The sequence below is a fragment of the Cydia splendana genome, chromosome 2, assembly GCF_910591565.1.
Source record: "Cydia splendana chromosome 2, ilCydSple1.2, whole genome shotgun sequence".
Lineage (NCBI taxonomy): Eukaryota > Metazoa > Arthropoda > Insecta > Lepidoptera > Tortricidae > Cydia > Cydia splendana.
This window is the reverse complement of record NC_085961.1, coordinates 21,381,650-21,407,027: the sequence shown is the minus strand read 5'-3', so window position 1 is coordinate 21,407,027 and position 25,378 is coordinate 21,381,650. Positions and strand designations below refer to the sequence as shown.

The window sequence follows — 25,378 nt, the reverse complement described above, 5'->3', positions numbered from 1 at the left end:
TTGATAGCATAGAGTGTACCTTGATCTTAAACATCCGACGACATGCACCATAAAGTTAGAAGTTCAATCCTGTGCACATAAATACAGCGGTTCCTAAAATAAACTTCAAGTACGTTTGTTCAGTGGTGCTTCCTGATACTGATTGCCGTGTAAAGGATTGCTCCCGAACATTTGCGTCCGTTGTGGGTATGATGGGCATCAAAGATAATTTAACACTTTTGAACCTTATTCCACTGTAAGAAGGCGAAAAGTGTATACATATCTTGTGACATTCTCGGTTCAAAGGAGCTATCGCGACGTTATCAGCTTATCTACCGCGCTCGGCGTGCCATTTCGCTCCGCTGAATGAAACCCCGCAGTATTCGTTCCACCTGTGCCGTTTGTACCTGATTCCAACCCTAACTAGCGAAAATAATATACGACAGTCTGTAGCGCGTGACACACAACTCACTTAGCTGTAGGAACTAGGTGATGTGTAACCAAGTGATACGTTGCCAGTGAATGATTCACTCTCGGTTTGAATACCTACGTCGGATCAAAACTGAGATGTTAGTCTGTGTTTTTATTTTGTGACGGTTGTTAACTGTGCGGCCTATAGTGTTTTGTACCGGTTAAGTGTTAAAAACAGATCATAGTGTTTAATTTCATGAGTATTTTATCCTTGCATAGCACAAAACAATATAAGACAATATGTATTACGCTTTGCTAGAAACCTCGCACCTACGACGACGTATGAAGGTCAAGCTCAGTTATTGTTATGTCGTTAGTGTGCCGTACTGGTAAACACAGCATGACATACTCTTCGGTGACAAACGGACTGTACATTGCCATTTTCTTACCATCGTTACCTTGTATTGCGGAAGCGTTGATGTGGTCTATTTCCTTTTAAATTGAGGGTTCCTTTTTCTTACATGTCCTAACTTTCACTCTGCTTGCAACCGCAGTTTAACCAAATCCGTTTATAGCATTGTTAAGCAAAGGTATAAAACATCCAATAATAAAATATATGACGTAAAATTTACCACAGATCTGTAACGTCGACGTTTTATAGCCAGTAGTGTTATTGATTATTTACGACTAATGCTATTTCTTTTCTCACAAATCATTGGTGATTTATTGATAGTATATAAATGTTTATTGATATGAAATGTTCCTAAATATGTGATTTCTACAGTGTTTATTCTTATAGTACCTATTTTTCTTTAAAATAAACATAAATAAAATTGTAATGGTTATGCGTTAGTAGATTTCTTGGATTTAAATTAGAAATCATGTGTTGAGTTAGCTTTCCCACGCTTGGATCAAGGAAGTTCTCTTCTAATTTCGGAGGTCCTATGCTAACAAGCCTTTGTTGAACTACGCTCGGTTGCACGCCGCTGTGGTCATTCTTAGATAAAAAAGTACCTGTTGATTCACAAGCAGTAACTTGTTTCCCAACACTATAACACACATCGTTTCGAAACGTTTGCATTTTACGCCCATCTGATAGCAGATTAAGATCATATTTCTTATCCTCTCTGACACACATTCGTTATGCTTTTCCATATGCGTGCGGTTTGGTGTCTCTAATTTGTTTTTTTTTACTTGTACATTTGTATATTAAGTTCTTCGTTAATTTTTTATATTTTTTCTTCTTAAGCACTTTAATTAAGCTTTAGGTAGTTGTAATTAGAGCACACACACGAATAGGTTCTAATAGGTAGGGATCGCGCCATTTTAATTGGATATATGCCCGTGGTACAGTACAAATGTAATCATCGGGGGTTTTCGTTAACAGTGTGTCTGTTTAATTTAGCCTTGCCCTAGTAATGCTGTAAAACACAAGGTAACGATTTTGTTCAAGTACACAAGTACATCCCAGCACGTGCCACACATATTGAACCTATAAAACCTTACGATTAACAAACAATAGCTACTGACTGTCCTCGTATCTTTAGGGAATTGAATACTCTTGTTTGTTCGAGCTCGAGATACTAAATATTGAACTGACGACATATCTTATCAGTCCCAATAATAATGCGAATCGTTATTCCCTCAGTTGAACGCCGCTTGGTCCACTAGGCAGTTGGATCTAAACTGTGTAAATTCAGTGGTTGCGTGATTTTAGCTTATTTCTGACGGCAGACAGACGCTTCCCTCCAAAAATTGCGTGTTTAAAAGTCGTGCTCACTTTAACCGGTATCACGAATCGTCTTGTCTGTGTCCGTCTGCCTATGTAACTATTGGTATAAATATGGATTTTAAAATTAGTTGGTATCTAGACTTTCTTATTCAGGTTACAAGTAATAAAAACCTCTTGCCGTAAAATATTAATAGGGCAATTAACCGTGTCAGTAGGTTTTATGTATGCGGGGAAACGTAATTGATTAGTCTCACGATATATGTCGATTTCTCCCGTTTCAATTATTATTGTTCCCTGTCTAGACTGAATCGGTTCGCCGAGAATTGGCAGTGCCTTTGTCTAAAAATCGTGTTTTGGTTAAGTAACTCTGAATCTCAGCCTCAATTAAGTCTGACAACGGCGAGCGTGCTTTCGGGCTTGTGATTATTTACTAATACACCAGGGGTCATTACTCATCGCTCATGAAGAGCGTTGTAAACGCCATTAACTTTCTTCAGCCTGATACGTTACTTTGTTGTGCATTAATCCCCGTAAGTTATAATTAATTTGTTGTTATGTTAGAGAGCGCATCGAATAGCGGCACTTTAAATGTCAAAGATGATCATGACTTAATCCATTTTTTTAAAGATAGTGGAAAGTGTAAAATAATAACAATATGAAAGATAAAAGATTAGAAGTAACGTTAAGTATTCGCGGTGATGGTTCACTAAGTCGAAATAGTGCAAGAAGTAGTAACAGAAGCAACCGCAGCAACGCAAGCAACAACAGCCAACAGTTACCTGTCAGTGAAATATTTGCTATAGACCGCTTCAAACCGCCCCACAACAGATCTTTCGAAATTCTCGACAAGTACCGACGACAGCCTAATCAAAGGGGATATCCGACGCAAAGCCTGCAAGTTTTAAATCACCCACAAGAGAATTACAACGGAAATGGATTCCGTGATCGCGGGAACCCGTACATAGATTACACTCAGCCTGTCAGATCTTATAATCCCGGGCATCAAAATTCTGACGGACATGTTATACCGCGATACCAAAGTGTGTACGAGAGTGATCCGGCGGCTCAAATTTACGGCACGCTACCTCGCACTCCGCTGTACCCGCAGTATCGGAACGTGCAGGAGCCTGGCCTCTACACTCTGCCCGCGAGGTCCGGGCCAAGACGGGTCCGCATCAGTGAACAGACTATTGTTCATGGTTACGGTATGTTGAATCGCAAAATATAATTATATGTACATGTCTTATTCATTTAAATTATTTAAAAGCTCAACTTTATTTGTAGTAAGGTGCAGGGGGGCCAATCCGACTGCGGGGAAATTTCAACTAATAGAAATATCTTCCATGTTTTACATTATTAACTAGAATCACACACAACACATCTTTTTCGCTATCTGGACATCTATGGCATTCTAGTATCAGTATATTTTTTTCTAAAAATGAAAAGTCTTTCCTTACCTAGTCTTACCAATTGACGTTTCTTTGGAAGCATGAACTTCATTACCTTACATTTACAGTCGGTATGTAGATGAAAAACTTGTATTCTAACGATATAAAGCTATTTTCGTTTTAACAAGTTCAGTGGCATATATTGCACATAGGTATTTAAATATTTACTTCATGCAGAATTTCTCTTAGAAAGCTAGTTTGAACATTAAATTGTGAGGTGTCTACACTTCAAAGTCCTTGTTTATATTCCATAATTTGTTGAATAATCTAAGCCCAGTTTATTTATTTACATTTTATTTACAATAACCGACGAAATTATACATGGATGTGTCATTTGCTACTTAAGTTATAAGCGAAATAAAAAATGAGATCGTGAAACATGTGAAGGTCAATGTTATTATAAATTTTATAATAGGTGTAAGTAGGACGAGAGCTAGGCCAACCCTCCCTCGGGACGGACAACAATAGCTGCAGCAGGCACTCTCTCCCGAGTTTACTGGTGCGCTCTACTGAACCAAGCCGATATCAGGTGCAGGTCCCGCCCGTGTTCAGTACTCTACGCACCGCGCTGCGATACATAAACCCTTTACAACAAAACTTAAATTTAAAGTGTAGTATCATAAAATCGTGAATCATTTCTATATTTTTATTTTAAAAACATATTTTCTAAACATGGCGGTCACGAAATCAGCTGTGCGCGGCATCATGTGTTCGATGATGGAGTTCACCTTTAAAGCAAGTAAGGCACTTGCGTGACATGACATTCCGCTGTGCTATTTTTATCCCTTCTTTCTTTTGTTGGAAGTGAAAGTCATTGTTGTGATGTTATTTTAGGTTTACTTATACTTTTAATTTCCCTCAATATTCGTTAGTTTAATTTAATAGGTATGCTTTACAGAATAAAAACAAAATAAAAAGTAATCGGTACCGTTTTATGTTTCGTTCCGCTTGATATATTTGATGCAATCTTTTTGGTATGTGATGTGGTACTATACGAGTATGTAAAAGTTATTCCGGATGTCGGTTGTGTTTCGAAGGCCGTTCGCAAATTAATAGGCGTCTTTTTGGCATACCGATTCAATCTGATGTGTTATGGTTGTATTGTATATGGCATAGGTAATAGGTACGTGTGTGTAATGTATCTATTCATAGCGCAACAATGACAGTAGTGTTCTTATATTTCTTATGTCAACTTTCAGTCTTTGGAAAGTTCGCGGCGCATTACTTTTTGTAAGATTGTTCATGATAAACGATGTTGATGTAATATTCCGTTTCTATTAATGATACCATTATTAACAAAACTTATCGCTGTATAGTAATTTTATTCTATTGACGGTTATCAGATAGAAAGTAATAACGAGAGCAGTTGTTCAGGCTTGCGGGATGATAAATTGTAACGGATGAGGTTCGTTCGGACGGCTCGGCGACGTGCGGTGCGGTGCGGTTGGCTCCGCGGGAAGCGCGTGCGTCGCGGTCGTGCGTCGTGCGCCGATGCCCGATAGAGAGGAGCCGGCCACGATTGGCACTGTGAACCCACAGGCTTTATTATAATAACACCGGCTTACTTGAGCCTGCCTTCACCTGTGCCATCTAATAAATTACTATTAGATATTGCCACCTCCTCGCACTGATCCTGAGGTAAAATCATACTTTAAACTGATACTGTTAGTCTATAGGTATCAAGATTTCTCTTCTGTCAAGTGAATTGTAATTTAGTATTGCATAGTTACTTTATCATAAATAACGTAATCAGATTCGTTAACTTTTTACATTATTCGTTTGACGTTTTATTGACGTCGTCGTGAAAGTTGATGATATTGTCTTTTGGCCTTACAGCTCTTTATTTATTAGATAATTATAATTAGGTATTGTAATTCCCAGCCAAACAGTTACGTCAAACTTTTACTATTTTTAGTTCCGTAGTCCAAACTACAAAAGCAGGTTCATCAGCCACGATTATTAGCTTCACGTTGGTATTTTATCTCGGACGAGTAATCTTAAATCGGACTCATCTTTATCTCGCCTTTTGTGTCAGTCGAGCCCTCTCTAATTCATTTCATCTGCCTAAATCAATCAAATGTAATGATACTTGGTAAGCCCTAGCTTGAATTTCTCCCATTGTACTCCCATGAGAGTCAGCAAGCTAGGGTTGTGGTTTTTTAATTGGATACAAGCAACTTTAATACACTGACGGTAAATGTTTATACTAAACTTATACTGTTACTTACGTCAAGTGCCTTTCTTAAAATACATGCTTAAGTACCCCTATAGCTACGTGTTTTAAGTATGTACAATAAATTATCTACAACACAATATCGCTCGCTCAACAGCCAGCCCTGCGGTCTGACAGCAGCGGCTAGGTCTAGGTACGATACAAACAATCAACGTTGGGAGCTGTTCTGTGGTTTTACATCCGCGCTGCGGGCCCGTACTTCGAAAGTGAACCTGTGAAATTAGTTATTGAAGCGAGTCGACAACACGATATCTTGCGAACATGATAGTGTAAAACTTAGGTAGGTATGTGTACTGCGCGCGTGCGTCTAGATCAAGATTAAGGTAGTATGAATTACCTATTATACTACACTACTCTCCTAGGTCCCAGAATCATTAGTTTCGTTTTTGAATTTGGAACCTTGACTTATATAATATAATCAAAGTTAAAATTACGTTTTGGAACAAAGCCTTTATAAGTTAAAGTTAAGACTATCTCCAAAATGTTATTTTTAATATAGGTATTTATTATTAGAATTCCGTTAAAAACTACATAATTTTAATGATCCATAGTCCGTGGTCGCTTTTAATTTATTACAGTGTTCAAATATAATCAATAATAAAATCTCATTATCTGTACCTATGCATTGAACCTAGATTTCTCCAACTAAGGGCCCGTATAATTCATACAAACAATAAATTCTAACTTTATGATAATAGCTGAATCGTAAAAGACTATAAAATTTTGCAAAGCTTTAAACACACTTCTATAAATTTTAGTATCCACCTTAAAAATAACGGTAAACCAGATCGTGTGACATGCTCCAAGATTTGCATCACCGCAACCGTTACTTAAATCGCACAGATGCATAAACGTTAGCACGGTGAAAATAGTCCTTTCTCAAGCATGTTTGCTACAGTATGATATTAAGTAGTCGCGCTAGTATCCATTACGAAGCGTGCCGTATCTGATTGGCATCCTTGCATATATTAATCATATATGAAACACAGTGCAGTATGTGGACCACTGGTTATAAGGTTTCTTCAATTGGAAAGCTGAAAGGCATATCCTGCTCGGCAAATACGCTAAGCTTTTCAGATTGCACGCACCGTATTGAACATTTTCTTATTTTCTTCATCATTCACTAATTGCTAGGCTGTAGTTTATCTGCTGCGTTAACGCGATTTCTGAAATTAACTTTAATTATACAGCGCATTAGCGACAATCTGTTCACCACGTCGTTACTTTCCTCTTTTAATTGAGATGAACTTCTTGATCTCTCATAAATATTGCATCGAAGTTTAGTTACATATTAATTTATATATTACTTGAAAGTAATTTCTAAAGCAGTTACAGATATTCTAAAGGAGTTCCAATAAAAAAATATTAATCTAATTAATCAGAGTTAAAATTTAACACATTACATTTTATAACTTTCATTACGTCTATAAAATGCTTATTAAATATTTACTCGTTTAACAAGGAGGCAAAGTTGTTGTGCCCCTCGTGAAGATTTTTCACCACACCAACGAGAGGAAAATGCCTGCTATGAAACACTATAAATCAAATCCAAATGAATGCTATTAAATATTTATCATCATCACTTAAAAGTCAACATCTTCGGCCAAAATAAGGAAACAACTTAAAAATTTTCATCAAATTACTTTGCTACTTTTCATGGTGTGATAAAAAATTTACTGTCCTCTTCAATTCTGAATGATGATGAATATAATTGAAAGTATTCTCGCGCTTGATACATAGATACGATCAACCGATGCAGATAATCGCCGGGTAATGCCAGGGTAAAAATAAAAGGAGCGTGTACGGGTTGTGACTTTCTATTTTTATACGAGAGGAGAGGACGCGGCGCCGGCGCCACAGCCTCCAGAGGAGGTTGCTGCGCGCGCATTCCGTCAGCGCTTGCGCCTCGGGCAGCGCGCGCGCACGCCGCTCATGTATCCCGGTTTAGTGATCACGATATATTTAATCGATTTATTTACGATCAAAACTTCAATTACCGTTTGGTTCATTTTTGATAAAAACTAAAATTATAATTATCTTATAGTGAATCGTACTCTATTTTTGTTTTTTTGTTGAAATTGGACAATGACTGTTCTGGAATGCATTAGGGCTAACTGGCTAGTGCTTGAAGTTGATTGACGTTAGATTATAGATATTATCGGAGCCGGTGTTCGCGCTTCCGCAGTTAGCCCGGCTTATAGCAGGAAGTGGCGGGACTGCCTGAAACGAGGAAATGGGTGTCATAAGAAGGAAAAAGCGTAAGTGCACTTTCCCTTCGGAAAAAAATACGAGTGCATTAATGTTTTATGAACCAGTCTTAAATTATTACATGGAAATGATATTTCATTAATTATGTTTGGTATATAACTATTACTTGATTAGTTGTAAACCGATGCTAAAAAAAATTATACCTAGTCGATTAGTTCAATATTCCTTTCTTTATTTCATAATAAATTAATTGACACGCATATTTCATTTACTATAATATAATACATAATTATTCAGAATCGTTTTAAAACATGTCACTCACCTTATTTTAGGCGATTATCGCTCGACATGTTTCGATCCAAACCACCTGCAAATCAGCCCAAATAGACGAATGTTATGTGAATGACCCGTGCTCTAGTTCAAGAGATCCAGCTTCAAATATAGTAAAATTATGTTGGAATAGCCCGAAAATTTATTGATTGTTTTGGTGAATAATACATTAAGAAATTAGTCTGTCAATGTAACAAACATTTTTTTAACATGTCCTGTCTGTGTTCTGATATGTGCCGATTACTGATTTTATCTTTTGTTATCACTTATCAATTATGAATATCATGAATGAGAAACATACCATCAACATATTATAGAAATAAAGGTCAAGAAAGCTACCTGTTTAATGTATAATGGCGATCAACGGGTATTTGTGGTCCAACAAAAATAACTTTGACCCCAGTATAGCTTTAGTACGTGAATTAATTAATATATTCTAGATTGGCATAATATTATAAAAATATGTGTCAAGTAAATATTTATTATGTACCGTTAGTCGTATAAACCGGGGCAATATCCTTCAAAGGATCGGTCAGAGCATCTGTTGTTTTATATAAAACCGGCCACCCGCCCACCACCTGGCGGCGAGGAATCGTAAACCACATGTAAAATGCAATGGACTTCCTTAATGGAAGTTCACGCTCATTACAACATTTTAACGTACATAAATATTACCACCTATTAGGTATGGGGTGCAATTTATCAAAACAAGTTGTTAGCTTTCGTGTGGCTACTGAGATTGTGGATATAAAAAAAACTTTAAACCGTTGTTCCAGTTTTTAATCTAGCTCAATAAAATACCACACAGTATTATTCGTGCAAAAACACTTTGTCCAATATGCTAATTCTCATTGTGAGCCAACCGGTACCAGTGCATAGAACGGCTCGTGCCCAGTAATATTAGAATATCTAGCCTGTCATATCTGCCCAATAGGTCATATGTAATATGTTTTTACGAGAACCTGCTTAATAGCCATGTCGCCGAATGAAGGTGAAACAGTAATCTTATACTTTGTCTATGCGGTCATCGCTCACATATAGGCGAGACTTATGTTGTTTGTTCTACGTTGTTTCGTAACTTGCAGTGTTTTGATAAATGGTTTTAATTTGGCGTCTTCAAGTGCGCTACTTGACTTATCCTCATTTGCTATTTTGTAGGCCTTTACTGATTGTGTCATCTCCCAATTTAGACGAGTACAAATTCCTACCAAGGTCATGTTTTTCGTGAATGAGTATACTTTAATGGGATGGGATGTTAGCAGTGCTGTATCAAAGCGTTTATACGGTCAGCAAGTAAATATAAAGGGTCTTAGTTCTATGTAGGTCACATGAGCTGTACATGAAGTCATTCGTATTATGGTGTTAATGGTGTTATAACAACTATCGCGTCATTGTTGCTGCAACCAACAAGAAATTATCATTCAAAAACCTTCGTCAACGTCAAATCCAAGTTTTACGTCGATTAACACACCTAAACTTATAATTCAAACATCATATTGAACATATCTTTATACTACGGGACTTATCACAACTCGCATAGCAAACTTCAAGAGGTAATCCAACGAATCTGCACTATGCTACAGTATTAATATAATAAAGTATTACCTGATTTTATTCCTTGATCGGTCTCTACGGGGTAGCGGAAGGTTCTCACAGTAAACACTTACACCCCATTACGCTTCACCGCCTGCCATTAAATCAAATTGCCTGCGTTAATTTAATGTTAACGGCCCGCCTCTTACCTTCAATCATCATAATTGTAAGTTCTTACATTGCTGCCGCATTTTCTCAGTTAGACCGAGTTCATTAGGTACACGTTAACATTTTAGTGTTATTTGCAATTTCCTAGTTGTTATTTTAATTAATTTAGATAATTACGGTTTTATCGTTACAAAGCCTATAGGTATGGTTATATCCTGTCACTGTCAATACATATCAAATCTACTTGTTTTCTCTGTTTCAAGAAAATTGATGATAGTTGTTATTTATTTAGTCCATAATTTTAGTGAATTTATAGTGCAATCCCAATTTGGTTATAATCAAAAATAATTGCTTCAAAGTGTACCTTACCGTTGTTTATTACTATAGCATTAAAACGTAGCAAAGAGAATGTTGAGCCAACGTGTTGTTATTTACGCAAATTGAGCCCAAGCCGAGCGCTATTTGCTACAGCATATGAACGCTCAAGATGTAATCGCAAGATATGCACTTTATCTTTGCTACACGTGTAATCTTGTGCAAATACACAATAAAGTAAACTGTATTAAATCACCGAAACCGACTTTCACCTGTCCGTTACATTTCGATTGAAACTAAATTACCTCCATTCCTAGGAAACAGCATTCCCATTAAAATAAGACTACTGTAAAACGAGAGTCACGAGTCCCTCAGTGGGTCTCAGTGATATCACGACCAGTTGGAAATATAATGCACAGTTGCGTTATTATTCTATTAAAGATGATCCGGGGGTGAAAGTATCGTGACTGATTGGCTATTGTCGACAATACTCGGGACGCGGCCCCGATGAGCCTGGACCATGATTTCACTGCCCCTATGATTGTTTATCTCATCAACTGTATCATTATCGTGAGAACAACTCTGACAATGCGTAAGCTCATGTCATATTCAAGTTAGCGCGGATTTTACCAACAAATTTAACGAAGCATTCGAGGCGTCAACGACTCTTTAAATATTTTCGAAGCCGTTTTATTTCATCGACATCATTAAATTTGAACGATACATAATCATATTGTAACGTTAAAAGCATCAGTCAATGTAGCCGAAAGCGGCTCGGAGAGAACGTAACAATAGATGTATCTACGTATACACCTAATGGCATCGTTTAGGGATAGCCCCGCCAAAGCTTGGACGTGTGAAAGTCAAATTCTTTCTCATTCGGTGAACTTTGTCGCTCAATGTCGTGGCGAAATAGTTCGTGATCGCATTGTAACCTTGTGACACTGCATTATGCAGCAATGCATCCTTTGACACATTGTTCGTGATCTATTGTAATTTAGCCATAATTACCGCCAATGGCCGCTGCATTTACAACGCCCACGATCAATTAAATGGACCTTACCACTTGTAATAATTTAGCTTAACGTGTCTGCACTGCAATAGCAGTCACTATAGCTGCACTGTTATTGTCTAACATTAGTGCACCAATTAGAGTAGCCGACTAAAGACAATAAGCTCGTTAGCCTATTGACTCTGCAAAGTTTCTCTAAGCATTTATATAACTGTTTAGTCCGACCGCATATGCAGTTTAATTACTATTTTTCCATTGCGTAATATGAAATTCTTTAGGAAACAATGGTCGGTGCATAAAACGAGATAACGTGTCTGTATCTTCGACGTTCCAGTTTATTATTGATCGGCTGTTTACTGTTACGGTTCATTGCCTCTTTAAAATAGAGCTGTCCCTTCCTGGTCGCCATACATCTATAGTTGTTATTATCAATTTAGACCAAATAGGCCTCAATCTGTATACGATTAATGATAGATACTTACGGTATCAGAACAGTTAATATACGGTAATTATAAGCTTGATTTTATGATGACTAAAGATCACGATACATATACCTATTTAGATTTATATTATGATGTATTTCTTGTGAAAGTGTTGATGAGACGTGAACCACATGAAGCTATAATGACTTTCATTAATCATATTTTAAACGTCGTTTCATTATAGCTTTAAAAACCTTAATAATAATGTTGGATTACATATTACCTACACAAACACTTTATATGGAGCACGGTTTTCGGTTTTTGCAATGCATAAATTATAACTGAAACTACACATACCTATGACCGAGACAAAATTGTATTCAATCTTTACTTCATATTTAGACATGAACATGAATACAGATATACGTGCAAGAAAATCACTCGTAACTAATCGTTATAGTTAAGTACTAGAAAATTAACAAAGTGTATTATTTTTTTAGGTGAATCAGTATCAGACCGAGCCGAGAGCGTCACTCAGTTGGTCAATGAGCAGCGATGCATCGAAGTGCGCATAGCGCGCGCCGCCGGCGGACTTGGGCTCAGCATAGCGGGCGGCCGCGGGTCCACGCCCTACATCGGCGACGATGACGGCATCTTCATATCCAGGGTTACTCCCAACGGACCCGCGTACTTGGCGGGCCTTAGGGTGAGTACCAGTAACCTTTGAGTCCTGGTTGAGAGCATTACATTAACTGGAAACAAAGAAAACAACATGCATTATACGGTCTGTGTTGACACTCACTGTTTCTCATTCAATGAGACGAATGGAAAAAATGTTTGACACTATTTATATTGCCTGAAGTAAACAACAACAAATAAATAAGAGCATTATTAATGGAAATTAAACGCTTTCTTAACCTGATACCTAAAACCACTTTCTCTAAATAAATACTGAGGCTTTCATAACAATAAAAAACAAATAACTAGAAAATTGCCTACAGTTTCCAGTTTATTTGTAGAATAATGGTAATATTGCATGTCAAGAGCATTATAATAACTCATTCCTAGTGTTTTACAATATATAACGTTACATATTATAATAAGTTTAAAATCATCTCTCCGACGCACGAATCAATCCTTGACCGGTCAGGTATGCCAGCGAAACCACTGTAACAGGTAATCTGACTTGATCTCATTTGGCTCAGGTTGGTGACAAGGTGCTGTCCGTAAACGGGACATCAGTGGTGGATGTAGACCACTATTATGCAGTGGAGGTGCTCAAGGCTAGCGGAGCCACTTTGGTGCTGGTCATCACGAGGGAATCACCAACCTCCACAAGGTAAAAATCGAAGGTTATATGCAAGCTCGTTGCAAAATGCTTATCAACTCATACCGAATAGGTGTAGGCAAGTAGGTAGGTATGCAGTGTTGAAAAAATTTTTTAATCGATATAGAAAGACTATATCGATTAAAACAAACCTTTATGTGATTTTTGTTGACACCTTTATAGAGGCAACTTGAGAACCGTTTAATATCTAATAAAAACGATGTCTTTTATTGATATGACCCGCCTTGTTGCCGTTCATTTCTACGATTCAGGACGCAGTTAGCATTTAGTGCTACAAGCCAAGGCTCTCAATTGAGAAATATAAAATGCTCTTTTTTTTCGCGGTAATTTTCTAACACCGACTCAAACGCGTCCTCGCCGCTGAACGAATGATTTCCAAACAAACAGATCTTGTAGATCGCCAGTAATTACGTTACTGATCGCTTACCATTTGCCGTTAAAGTTGCCTTTACTACCATACAATACAGTGCATAATGGGCCTCCACCAAGATTTGTATGACGTACGTAATTTGAACGAAATATCTTCCGGAACATGGTAATCGATTTTGTGCATTTACTCGCAAGTAGAGCGTCTAACAGGTTCAGTCCAGGCCGAGCTTAGCGTTGTTCTTTATCCGGGCCGCGTAATGATTTTACACAGTAAGAAAACAGTTTACAAACGGTCTGAGTACAGTTTTGTTTTTCACAGAACTCACAGCAGGGCTCCTAGTGGGGCGAGCCATCATTCTGTGTCAAGCACAACCGACACGGTATCGACCTTGGAAAACGGACAGGTAAACTATAACAGAGCTTACTGTGTTTATATTACTACTTGACATACATATAAGAAGTCAATGTTTACATCGATCAAAAGTCATATTTAAATTTTACAGATATGTAAAGAAGATGATGTCATGCTGACGAGAAGTTGAAGTTGTACATTTAAGATTTTCTCATATCGAATATTTCAAAGTTTTATTGATCAGATTTTACGCTGTTAGCTGGTAACTCTTCATAATTATTATTCGTATTAAATTATAGGAATCGAGACAAGAATAGAGTTGAATTTAGAAAGTATTCATTTTATCATAGGCATATGAAAGTTCTATTTATAATTTATTTACTAGGTACAAATTAATCGACTGATAATACCACAACCATTCATTCATTCTGTCACAGCTGTGTGTCACATGTATCATGACTGTTGATAAGTATTTTAAAGTCGTTGACATTTGTTAGTTACGTTTAGCTTTGTACTAGAGCAGGGGTCGGCAATCTTTTGAGAAGAGCCAACTGCAGAATAATTCAGTTGTTCTAGGAATAACAAAGAGCCACTAATTTTATGTTCACTGATTGAAGAGCTCAGTGTAAATTTTTTGGGTGGCTTGAAGAGCCGCAAGAGTGCAGGTTAGGTACGAGCTGCGGTTTGCCGATTGTTAACCAATTTGTAACTCCCTCAGATACCGTCAGGACGCGGTATACCCACCAAGCCGCTGATAATCGGCAATGCGTACGCGCAGGAGTTCGAGCCAGAACAAAAACCCTCCAACAACAATCAGCATGTCAACTTCAGCCCCTCGCCCACCGCCCACGTCACCACCGACACCTACCACCGCCTCGAAGCGTCCCCGCCGCCGCTTACGCAGCCCTACATCCCTCCAGGTAAACATAATTTCAACCGCTAAACCGCCATATATTATTATAAGACAATCCATATGACAATACTTACTCAAATTACATCTTAGGTATACATTTTGTCATTCGTAACTTTCATTAGTAACACTCTAAGATATAAATTATGTATAAGCTATTCTAAACAGTGCAAAGGTTGTCTTGTCTTAGTATCATTTCTAAATACGATTGGATTACGCTTCCACAGCGTAGTTGAACGAACCGATTGTGAATAAAAACACGAGAGTAGCTTATTAGTCGATGATCTAATGTTTTCTTAACAAGTTTTAGGGACTGACGTAGAAATTACTACACGCTCGGTACCTTCTGAAGTTAATTTGTTTTTAACTATGATAATTACTAATATCTTCGTATCATTTTTGCGAACAGCTCGTACTTACTCGTTTAATTAATATCATAATCTTATTCTGCAGTCCCAATAGTTTTATTAGTATTGGTATGTCAGCCATCCGGTTTGTAGGGGGACCATACGGAAATGACGATGGAAAAATGAAACATTAAGCGATTTATACACACGACATGTTATGTTTAATCCGTAAGATGTATAAGATAACATTATCAACTCGTGAGTCATGATGTCATCATGGTCACGTAATTTAGTCATTGTTTTGTTTATAATCGATTGGGTGTGTAATGTTGACCTCGATTCAAAATTCTTTGGATGTACTTAAAATCAAAGTCAATGATCATGCCATTTATGGCTCGATAGCATTTTAATACGGTTCCCGATGTCCAACAATTAAGGTGAAGGTTAACTAAACGATTGACCTCTGATTTGTGTGGTAAATCATGTTTAATTGACTGCCAAATAATGAATCTGGAGTTTTCCTATGTTAATTTTTTGCAAGTCATTAGTTTGTCGTTTCTATTAACCATCGAAGTATTTTTATATAAGTGCTTTACCGGTGAACAATCGCTTAAAAAAAGCGTGTAATTATTATATAATGTTAAATAATGGAATGTATAACCAACAGGTTTGTGTTCTTTCCTGTTATGCTATCATGCGTATCAAATTTACCTTTAGTTCGCATTTATTTGTAATTGATTTTAACAGCCGTTGACGTAAATCATGTTCATGTTGGTCCACTTTTTATTAGTTTTTATACACAATTAACAAACACAACATAATATTAACAAACACACAACACTCACATGTAATTTTAACAAAGTACAGGGTGTCTGGAAGTTGAGGTTTTTTTACGCAATAAATATTAAATTAGGTTATAATTTGAATTGCAGCATATCAACAGAAAGTCCTAGTCCACACGACCCTGATCCGCGACGGAGCCGGACTCGGGTTCAGCATAGCCGGCGGCAAGGGCTCTCCTCCGTACCGGGATGACAGCGACGCCATCTACATCTCGCGTATCTCGCCGCAGGGCGCCGCCGCCAAGGACGGCAAGATGATGGTCGGGGACAAGGTCGTTTCGGTGAGTTACGCGATTGTATATCGTAAGTACTGGGCCACAAGACCCTGATCCCCATCGTAGCCGGGCTACGCCTCAGCATAACCAGGGGTAAGAGTTTTGCTACCCGTACCGAAGATAGTTTGAGATATTGATGATGACCGAAATGAAAGTGACGTCATTTACATCTCGCGTATCTCGCCGGAGGGTGCTGCCGCCAAAAACGGCATGATAACGCCTCAGCATCACCGGGAGTAAGAGTTTTGCCACACGTACCGGAATGAGAGTGACGTCATCTATATCTCGCGTATCTGGCCGAAGGGTGCTGTCGCCAAGAACGGCATGTTAAAGAAAAGGTCGTTTCGATGAGTTTCGCGATATCATACCTTATACCGAGACAATGTAGATTTATTATGTTGGGTTAGGATTGATAATTAATATTATCTTATAAATTGACCTCTAAGGGCACTGTGTTTTAAAAAAAAATTGGACATTTGAGACAGTAGCAACTTCGAATTATTCTAAAACTCATTGGTTAAATACTAATTCGTGGTAAGATTTCTTTTAAACTGAAATGTTATCGTTATGCGTCATGAATGTGGAAACCGAGTGGACGTACAATGGGTCGTAAAATGTAGTTTTTATTCTTTTGCTGCACATACATTTATGACGATTAAGGTGAAGGTCCCGTCATTATTGAGTTACTTTCGAGACTGGTAATAAAATAGCACAAGTAGGATAACTATGTCCATCGGCCGGTACCTATCATTATCAACTCGATTGTTATCTAGATTGCACCGCGTTACCAAGAAGCAGATGGTCGATACTGCGAATAGTGATTAAGGGTGATATTCCACATGTCAAATTTATTTGTCCAATGTGTATTTTGTCTCACATTTTGCTTAATAAGAGAGTGAGATGCAATGATATTGGACAAAGATATTGGACAGATGGAATACCCCCTAAGCTGAAGTGTCCAACATTAAATTGCAGATCAACGGCGTGGAAATGGAGAGCGCGCGTCACGAAGCGGCCGTTGGGCTGCTCACCGGCCACGAGCGGTTCGTGCGGCTGGTGCTGCAGAGGACCATCACCCCCGAACAAGGTTACTGTCATACCCTATCATCACTACACCTTATAAAACAAAGTCCCCCGCCGCGTGTGTCCGTTTGTGTGTTTGTATGTTCGCGATAAACTCAAAAAGTACTGGATGGATTGTCCTGCGGATTTCACCTTTCAATAGAGTGATTCTTGAGGAAGGTTTAGGTGTAAAATTTGTTAGCCCGTGCGAAGCCGGGGCGGGTCGCTCGTATTACACTATAAATCACTTAGACCTAAGTCACCGGTTGTCGTCGGACGCTGAGCAGAGCATAAATTCTTTATAAATGTCTGTGAGGACTTGGTATTTTTGATATTTACCCAACTTTCAACGAATACATCTATCTTATCAATATTTTATTTTATCTACTTGTGTGTGCATCCATCATCATAAATTACTAGTCTTAAAATAAGACATGCATCCGTCACCTGATTGTTCTCGATAAACCAGTCCATGGCAAAGTCTGCAAAAAAACTTGCAAATTGCTTTAGTATGCTAGGTAATACCATCGCCCGCACTGTTTACTGTACATCAATGGACCTTATGCCTTTTGTAATAAGGTCTACCGATGTACAGTTAGGAGTGTTGCTCTTTGTACGTATCATGGATTACGTCGTTCGTGAAATCGTATGCAGAAAATTATAGCAACAATCGTTCAAAGTCATCTATTACGTATCTGTTTAAGTAATAATATTACTTAAGTGCTTTGGTTAAGTTTTAAATAATTACTATTAATTACTTTTGTCTCGTTCAGGCGAAACACCCCCGCGCAAGTCAACGTCAGACGAAGTGAGAGAGCACAAGACCAGCCTGCCGAATGTGAACGCTCCGGCACAGAAACCCACCAATCACATCAGTGCACCTGTAGCAAATCACACTTTACCGCGTGACACACACGTGCATGTTGCACCCACACAAATACAGGCACCAGTACAGCAGGCACCACAACAGCATGCCCAGAAACATACCACTTTCGCACCCAACGCGGTCCCGCCGCAGCCGGCGCCGAGGAGGCTGAGCCAACCCAACGGACAGGTGAGGCTTAGTCGAGTCCGTGTGACGCTTTGACAGCCTCTGTCTATTGAGCCACTGCTTATAGTGCACTTCCGTACTTTCCTAAATTTAAATTCTTGGCAAATTTTACTTCAAAATTAAATTTTCAGTAAACACGCACAATTGTAGTTTTAGATTATGTTTGTTTTTAAGCACGTATTTTTTTAGACACGGTAGTTAGATCATTAGTAGCTTAAAGTAATATCAATAAAATAAACGAATAGAATTACCAACCTCTTGAACGCTGTACGATGTTATTAATAATGATGTAAACGAATTGTTACTGCAGGCCACGAAATCGTCGACTAACAGCACTAGCACGCCCTTAACCCCCGGCGCCAATAACATGCACGGATCTACTGACGACGTGTTCGATGACATTCAGGTAAGGACCGATTTACTTGATGTAATGCCCAACGTTCGCAGGTGATGGTTACATATCGGTTTAACACGTTCACATCCCGTGCTTGTCTGATACAGCTTTACACCATTATTATACGTATTCTATAATCACTTTATTCGTAGCATTTTAAAGTCACGGTTTCCAAAATGGCGGCGGAAGATGCCGCGTCTTACGCGTCTCGAAATATAGAGCTCATATTTCGGGATGGCGAGACCCGGTTATCCTACGCAACCGTTGATAACAAACCGTTGGCATTTAAATCTGTACATTTCATGTTAGTCCACGTTAACGTAACATTATTTTACTTTTTTCAGACACTTAGAACAGAGACAACGCACAATATTTAGCGTGATGTTTCTCAAAGATATATGTGTGATTTGCGACACCGCATGGATAGTTAGATGAGCATTTCACTTGCAAATACATTGAAATTTAAAACTTCTCTCAATATTAGTATGTAGCATCTATTACTGCATGATCAAAGGAGCACCGATCAAGAATATACAAGAATACATTATGCGCGTATGTAGAAACGACAGTATTGCTGAATGAGATGAAATAGCATGGGTTAGTTTTGAAAAAGGTTTTGCTTATAGGAATGCATACTGTAATATTCTTATTGAAGTAAGTACCCGACAGAGGATGCAACCTGTTCTAAATGTAACTCATACTAGACAATCGCTACTTATAGTAATCTGATACAAATGTGTATATTCAGAAACTAAGTGGAATGTTGTGTCGTCAGACATTCCAACCTTAATCAAGTGGGGTGTGTTATCAGTTTATCGAATCTTATCGCTTTAGGGCGATACGTAGTACTTGTTGTAAATAAGTAACATGGCTCAATTCCAGAGACTACTGAGGGTACTCAGAATGTTGTTGTTTTTTTCTCATTATCCGTTAAAATAAAAATCCTAAAATTATCTACAATATTTAATCATAAATAAATTTAAAAACAAGACAAGACAGACAAAAACCAAGCAAAATGGACCGACGATGAGCCGGTAGATGAGAGCACCGCGCGATCGGTCATTGTGGAGATCCCTGGGGAAACCAGAAGTGGACACTTTTCCGCTGAAATGATGATGAAGACACTTTGATAACTAAAACATGACGTCATACGCAGATCAGTCATACAGACCTCACGTTATTTCTTCGTTTTGTCACATAAACTAGAACTAAATTAATATAATAGACGTACCAGTCTGAATTCCTAGTCTTTATTAACCCTTAAGAAGTTAGTAGGGCGGTTCAATAGTACCTACTTTGTACAACGAAAGGGGGTAGGTATAATTTTGCGAACGAGGTTCGAGGAACGAGATTCACAATAGCCGCAGGCTGGAGGGAATTAAAGACTCGAGTTTGCAATATTTTTACCTCCGGAATTACACACAATGTTTAGCATGACACTTGCAAAGAAGTAAAAACCGGCCAAGTGCGAGTCGGACTCGCGCACGGTTAGGCATCATCGAAGGGCCCGTGACCCGTCCGGCATTCAAACACGATTAAAAATTCTGTAATAATATTTTAAACGGCTATTAAATTAATCAAACTAAACATTTTTAAACATTAACAAACCACTTAAATTATAAATGTTAGTATTTTGAAAGTAAAACTCATTGTATACCTTGACTTTTAACATTTTTAACATGTATTTTACTTAGAACCTACTTGGTTCGTATAAGTTTGTGACATAATTAAAAAAACCTATAACTCTCGTGGGAGTAAAATGGACTTTACCTCCCGCTGCACATGCGTGAAATATCACGCTTGCCGAGCAAGTGTGATGAAATAGTAGTATGTGTTACAAGGGTTCAAAATAATATATTTTCGTGCTCCTATTAGCGGGGACGAAAAAGCCCTTTTTCGAATAGATGATGTGAAAAATATTTTTCATCGCACTTGCTCATAAAGCATGGTGTATTTTTCGCAGGTTTATAGAGAAAAACGCAATAGCTTACTTTTGATCATTTGACATAATGTACTTACTAATTCGTTCTGAGGACATTTTCGCGTTTTCATGGTTATATCTCTGGCTATAATTTGGAGCTTAGGGTCTTCTCGGCGATGGAACCCCAAATATTAGCGCAGGTCCTATGTGGGGAAAGGTTAATGTCGTTTTACTTTAACTACAGACCCTACTTGGACATTTTCATTGTTCAATCATTTCAACCAGGTACGAGTAACAATAAACCGGGATAAATGTCTTAATCTACTTTCCGAAACATTGAGGTATTCACCTCAATCACCTCGCTCACCTATCTAAAGACATACCTCGGCCTATTTGTTAACCGACTCCAATTTCTCCGGTTGTGACTGTTTAAAAAAAATGTATGTTCACCGATTACAGGCGGTTTACTAGCCCTCCTATGCGCTATTATTTAAATAAGTGATAATATGAAAATAAGTGAAGGAAAAGGCATGTTTTAAACCGTTAAATTAAGCAACTTAAGTTGTGTATCAAGCAACCCCTACTTGTTCTCTGAAAAAATAAATTCATTGGATACTGTAATTTAAGTCTTATCAAGTTATCATCGACAAATCATGCGGTGTCAGCAATGAAACTCGTTAGTAGAGCCAACCTGTATATCCAAATTGTGACTTAAAAAAGTCTTCTGTGTCTGATGTGAACGTGTTAAACGCGCAGCCCTCTCGGCCGATAACGAACGAGGAGTTCCAAGCGATGATACCGGCGCACTTCCTCGGCGGGCGCCGGCCGGCGGCGGAGCCGGTGGAGCGCGGGGTGCGCGTCACCGTGGAGCGCCCCGCCGCCGCCGCCGTGCTGCTGCCGCCGCCGCCCGCCGCGCTCGGCCGCGTCACCGAGACCATCACCAAGTCCACCTTCACCGAGACCACCGTCACCCGCATCACCGACAACCAGCTGCTCGCGCCGCTCATCGTCGAAGTAAGATAACACAGTACCACGCTCAACGTTTATAGGTGCCCGCTTCATACACATCGATACGGAATACTATTCGTATCCGTCCCGTTTATTTCATATCTTAAGTTCTGGCTTATTTGCGTAACTTTCAACCAGTTGTTGGGACCGGTACTGGTAAATCTGCAGTGTAATACATTACTCGACCGGTGTTGACCGGTGATGGCGGTCCGTGGGCCCGTTTCTCAAAGACTTGTAACTTGTAATACAAGCGGATGTCACTTAGAAAGGGACTTCCACTTGCATTACATGTTACAAGCTTTTGAGAAACGGGCCACTTATCGCCAAATTTTCATAGTAGTTTACGCTTTTGGTGGTGTTGCCATATTATTTCAGTGCAGACTTACATAGCCAGATACTAATAAAGTAAATGTAAAGCGGGCACATATTTTCGCCATACTTTAGAGCTGTTGACCAACCGCCTGTAAATAAGGCTTCGACGTTGCACCGAGACACAGCTGCTGCTGCACGCTCACTCCTAGAAAACGCTCATTAAAACTTACGAGTAACTAGGTTTCTAACTGGTAAAATGCGAATGTTTTAAATACACTTATCTGGTAGTTATATATGCTTAGGCCAAACAAACCGCCTCTAGAAGTTAATCTAAAAGCGGACACGCGAGACATCATCATTTGTCTCTCTCGTACGATTCTTAGAGCTGGATTGTTTTTCTCACATGCAAAGAGTTATTGATTGTAAGAGAGAGGTAAAAATAGAAGAAGAGGCTAAGATAAAAACGTGTCCGCTAGTTTGACATCCGAAACAGATGGCGCTGTACCATGTTTTCTGGTCACTGAATTGTCGAAAGTCAAATTTTGACAACCAAAGTTACCGCGTAACGTGTGAAGCCGTATAGCGCCATCTCGTTTCGCTGACAAATTCGATGCACGAAATTGTCTTAGACTTTTCTCATTTTACACAATCAGTAAATCAGTGACTGAAATTGCGTGGTCATTTGTGCTGTTGGTGCTGGGCATAGTGCAATTCCTCGGATGGAGAGCTACCATCCGCTTGGAATTGGCTTTAAAATGGAAATGCCAGTTATCACTTGAATTGCTCCAAAAAAATACGCATTTACTGCTTAAATTGGTTGCTACAACTAAACAATTAGTTAAACCATTGTATAAAATTCCACCAGTACACTTGCCCCCTAATTCATAAAACTTTACGGGCCTGATTTAGTTAAATTATGTTTTATCCCTTTCTTACAAATACATAAGACAAAACGACAGATGAAGACAAACGATTCATAGCTAATTCAGGCCAGTAACGCGTTTATCTTGAATAACCCAATAAGAAATCACAATCCATTTGCCAGCTCAATCCTCCAAAGAGATTGCCTACCATTAAAGCTTCAAAGCTCCAACCACAGACCTAATATATCGAATTACAACAGAATTTCCTTGTTGCAGGATGTGGTTTTAGTAAAAGAGGGAGGCTCTCTGGGATTCAGTATCATAGGTGGTACGGATCATTCGTGTGTGCCATTCGGGGGAAAGGAACCTGGAATATTTATATCCCATGTAAGTATTGCCAAATATTTTAATTTATATGTTTCGATAACAGAAGTTAGAAACGTTGTAGACACAAGAAAACAGATGATCTACATTGGCAGCATTGGCTTATGGTTTCATGTATTTAACTATTGTTATGAACAGTGGGCAAGACGATTCCATGAAGTCTTCTTGACCCGGTGTTAGTTTTACCCTTAAGGGCCGATACAGACGGACTGCAATTTGTATGGGATCTGCACGCCGACGTTGCAGTACCGGCCCCAGCCCTAATAGTCGAACGGCACTTGAATGCGAGTCTAAACATATCGTTCAGGTGGTTCCCGGCGGCGTGGCAGCGCGGTCCGGCAAGCTGCGCATGGGCGACCGCCTGCTCAAGGTGAACGGCACCGAGCTGACGGGCGCCACGCACCGCGACGCCGTGCAGCTGCTGCTGCAGCCCGGGCCCACGCTCACGCTCACCGTGCGCCACGACCCGCTGCCGCTCGGCTTCCAGGTCAGTACTACATGGTGACGCTTTACGGTCCGGCCCAACTGTTGCTTCACAACAGGCTAGGGCATGTAGCAGAGAAACGACAGAATCATCTTATCATCAAGTGTTCAACGTTCAAGGATGACAAGTTGTTGACAATCAAGTCACCACTGAATTCATGGCGCCGTGCAGCATCTGATTCAGTAATCGAAGTTCTCTCATTAGTATGTCTGTGAATACTCAGTTGTCTGTGCTACAGTCAGAAGCGATACGTACAATTACCATATGTATAGTAATATTTGTACCTAAGAGTATTTGAACACATTTGCTCAAATCTCCAATTGATAAGGTTTGAAAATTAAGTAACTAAATATTAGTTGACAAACATTTATCAATCAACTAAAACTCATTTAGTTTAAAAATGCACATGAATATGTATTAATTATGTTTTTAATTTGTATGTACTTACACGCAAGTAAGTCGCGCAGTGTTTTGCATGAAAGCGAGTGGTCGGGTTGTGAGTCTCTGGATGACCATTAATATATACGTAATGTGGTTATTAGTAGACAAATTGAGTATTGCTTACCGTAGTATTTGGCAAAATTGCAGTGAACGAAACAGAAGTATTTGCATATTGCTTATCATGTAAGATTTATGTATTTTACTACGGAGGTTTTGATGAAAACTTGTTTAGTAGGTATATGTACGCAAACTGTCGCTTACCGCTGCAAGTAGTCAGAAAAGATACACGTGTACTCTGCCACATATGTAGCGCATTATTCTCTTGCATCTTATCACAGGCCGTCAATATTAGATATCTATTTACACACTGCAAACTTCTGCGGCTTGATTTTTCTTGATGCAAACATACATTACCATCCGACTTGTGTAAGAAGGATTAAAACGCGTACATACATAAATAATTTAAGCCTATATTTAGTTGTTACCAATTAAAGAAGAATAATCAATCTGTCCCTCGGTCGGGATTTAGACCCGCGTAATTCATAACGGAGTAGCTTTTAAACCTTTGCAATAACATCCAAATCGTTGTTTTGTTCCACACGTGCACTCGACGACCGCGCGGCGTTCGTTCAGACACTCGTTCAAGTTGAGATTGTTGACGCAACTGTAAGTCCTCACCCGGCGATCTCAGACCTATTTGTGTTACTTTACCAGATATGTGTGTCGAAACCGTACCCCTCCCACAGTTACTGTGCTCAGCTAACGTCGTTTTGAATGGTTATAGTATGACGCTTACACTCTACGTAGATGTACTTTCAATATTCAGTATACCCGTTCCGGTTTTTCTTGATCCAAAACATTAAAATAAAAACAAGATTTGGAATCGCTACAAATATAACAAACGTAGCGCGAATGAGAAAGCATTGCCTAATCATTCAGTAGATGTTAGTGGATCCCCTATACGTACCTAGAATTAAAGAGTTCAAATAGAAACCCTCTTTTTTTTTTTAAACAGCTTTTTACAAAAGACAAGTATTTTATTATTCTGTGATGTTGTCTTGTAAGTTCCGGGTGAAGTTAGACTGTCTTGTGCTAGAATATTGTAATGTATAGTGCATGAAATGTTGTGTCTTTTTGCATGAGCAGTAGGTACTTAATGTATTTATTATTTATGAATGATGTCGGATGTTGTATTGCAACTCCAGGATATCTCATATATGACAA

At 38.8% G+C, this 25,378-nt stretch overlaps 1 protein-coding gene and 1 long non-coding RNA gene across 9 annotated transcripts in view; one reads left to right on the top strand and one right to left on the bottom strand.

Moving 5' to 3' along the window:
- The window catches only part of LOC134804834 (protein lap4), a 92,157-nt gene that overhangs the window by 48,914 nt on the left and 17,865 nt on the right, over positions 1-25,378 (top strand). For 7 of the 8 annotated variants that reach the window (XM_063778154.1, XM_063778117.1, XM_063778127.1 and 4 more), the window contains 11 exons: positions 12,292-12,497; positions 12,997-13,130; positions 13,828-13,912; positions 14,579-14,780; positions 16,050-16,240; positions 17,210-17,321; positions 18,070-18,350; positions 18,658-18,753; positions 21,419-21,676; positions 23,122-23,232; positions 23,537-23,716. In XM_063778154.1, the coding sequence (XP_063634224.1) occupies positions 12,292-12,497; positions 12,997-13,130; positions 13,828-13,912; positions 14,579-14,780; positions 16,050-16,240; positions 17,210-17,321; positions 18,070-18,350; positions 18,658-18,753; positions 21,419-21,676; positions 23,122-23,232; positions 23,537-23,716 (1,856 nt within the window). The remainder of the gene's footprint in view (positions 1-12,291; positions 12,498-12,996; positions 13,131-13,827; positions 13,913-14,578; positions 14,781-16,049; positions 16,241-17,209; positions 17,322-18,069; positions 18,351-18,657; positions 18,754-21,418; positions 21,677-23,121; positions 23,233-23,536; positions 23,717-25,378) is intronic. The other variant, XM_063778162.1, reaches the window with a different exon arrangement.
- On the bottom strand, positions 7,605-10,210 carry LOC134805520 (uncharacterized). Its single transcript, XR_010146309.1, has 2 exons — positions 10,084-10,210; positions 7,605-8,023 (listed from the first exon to the last, which is right to left on the bottom strand). It is a non-coding gene; the product is annotated as an uncharacterized LOC134805520 (long non-coding RNA).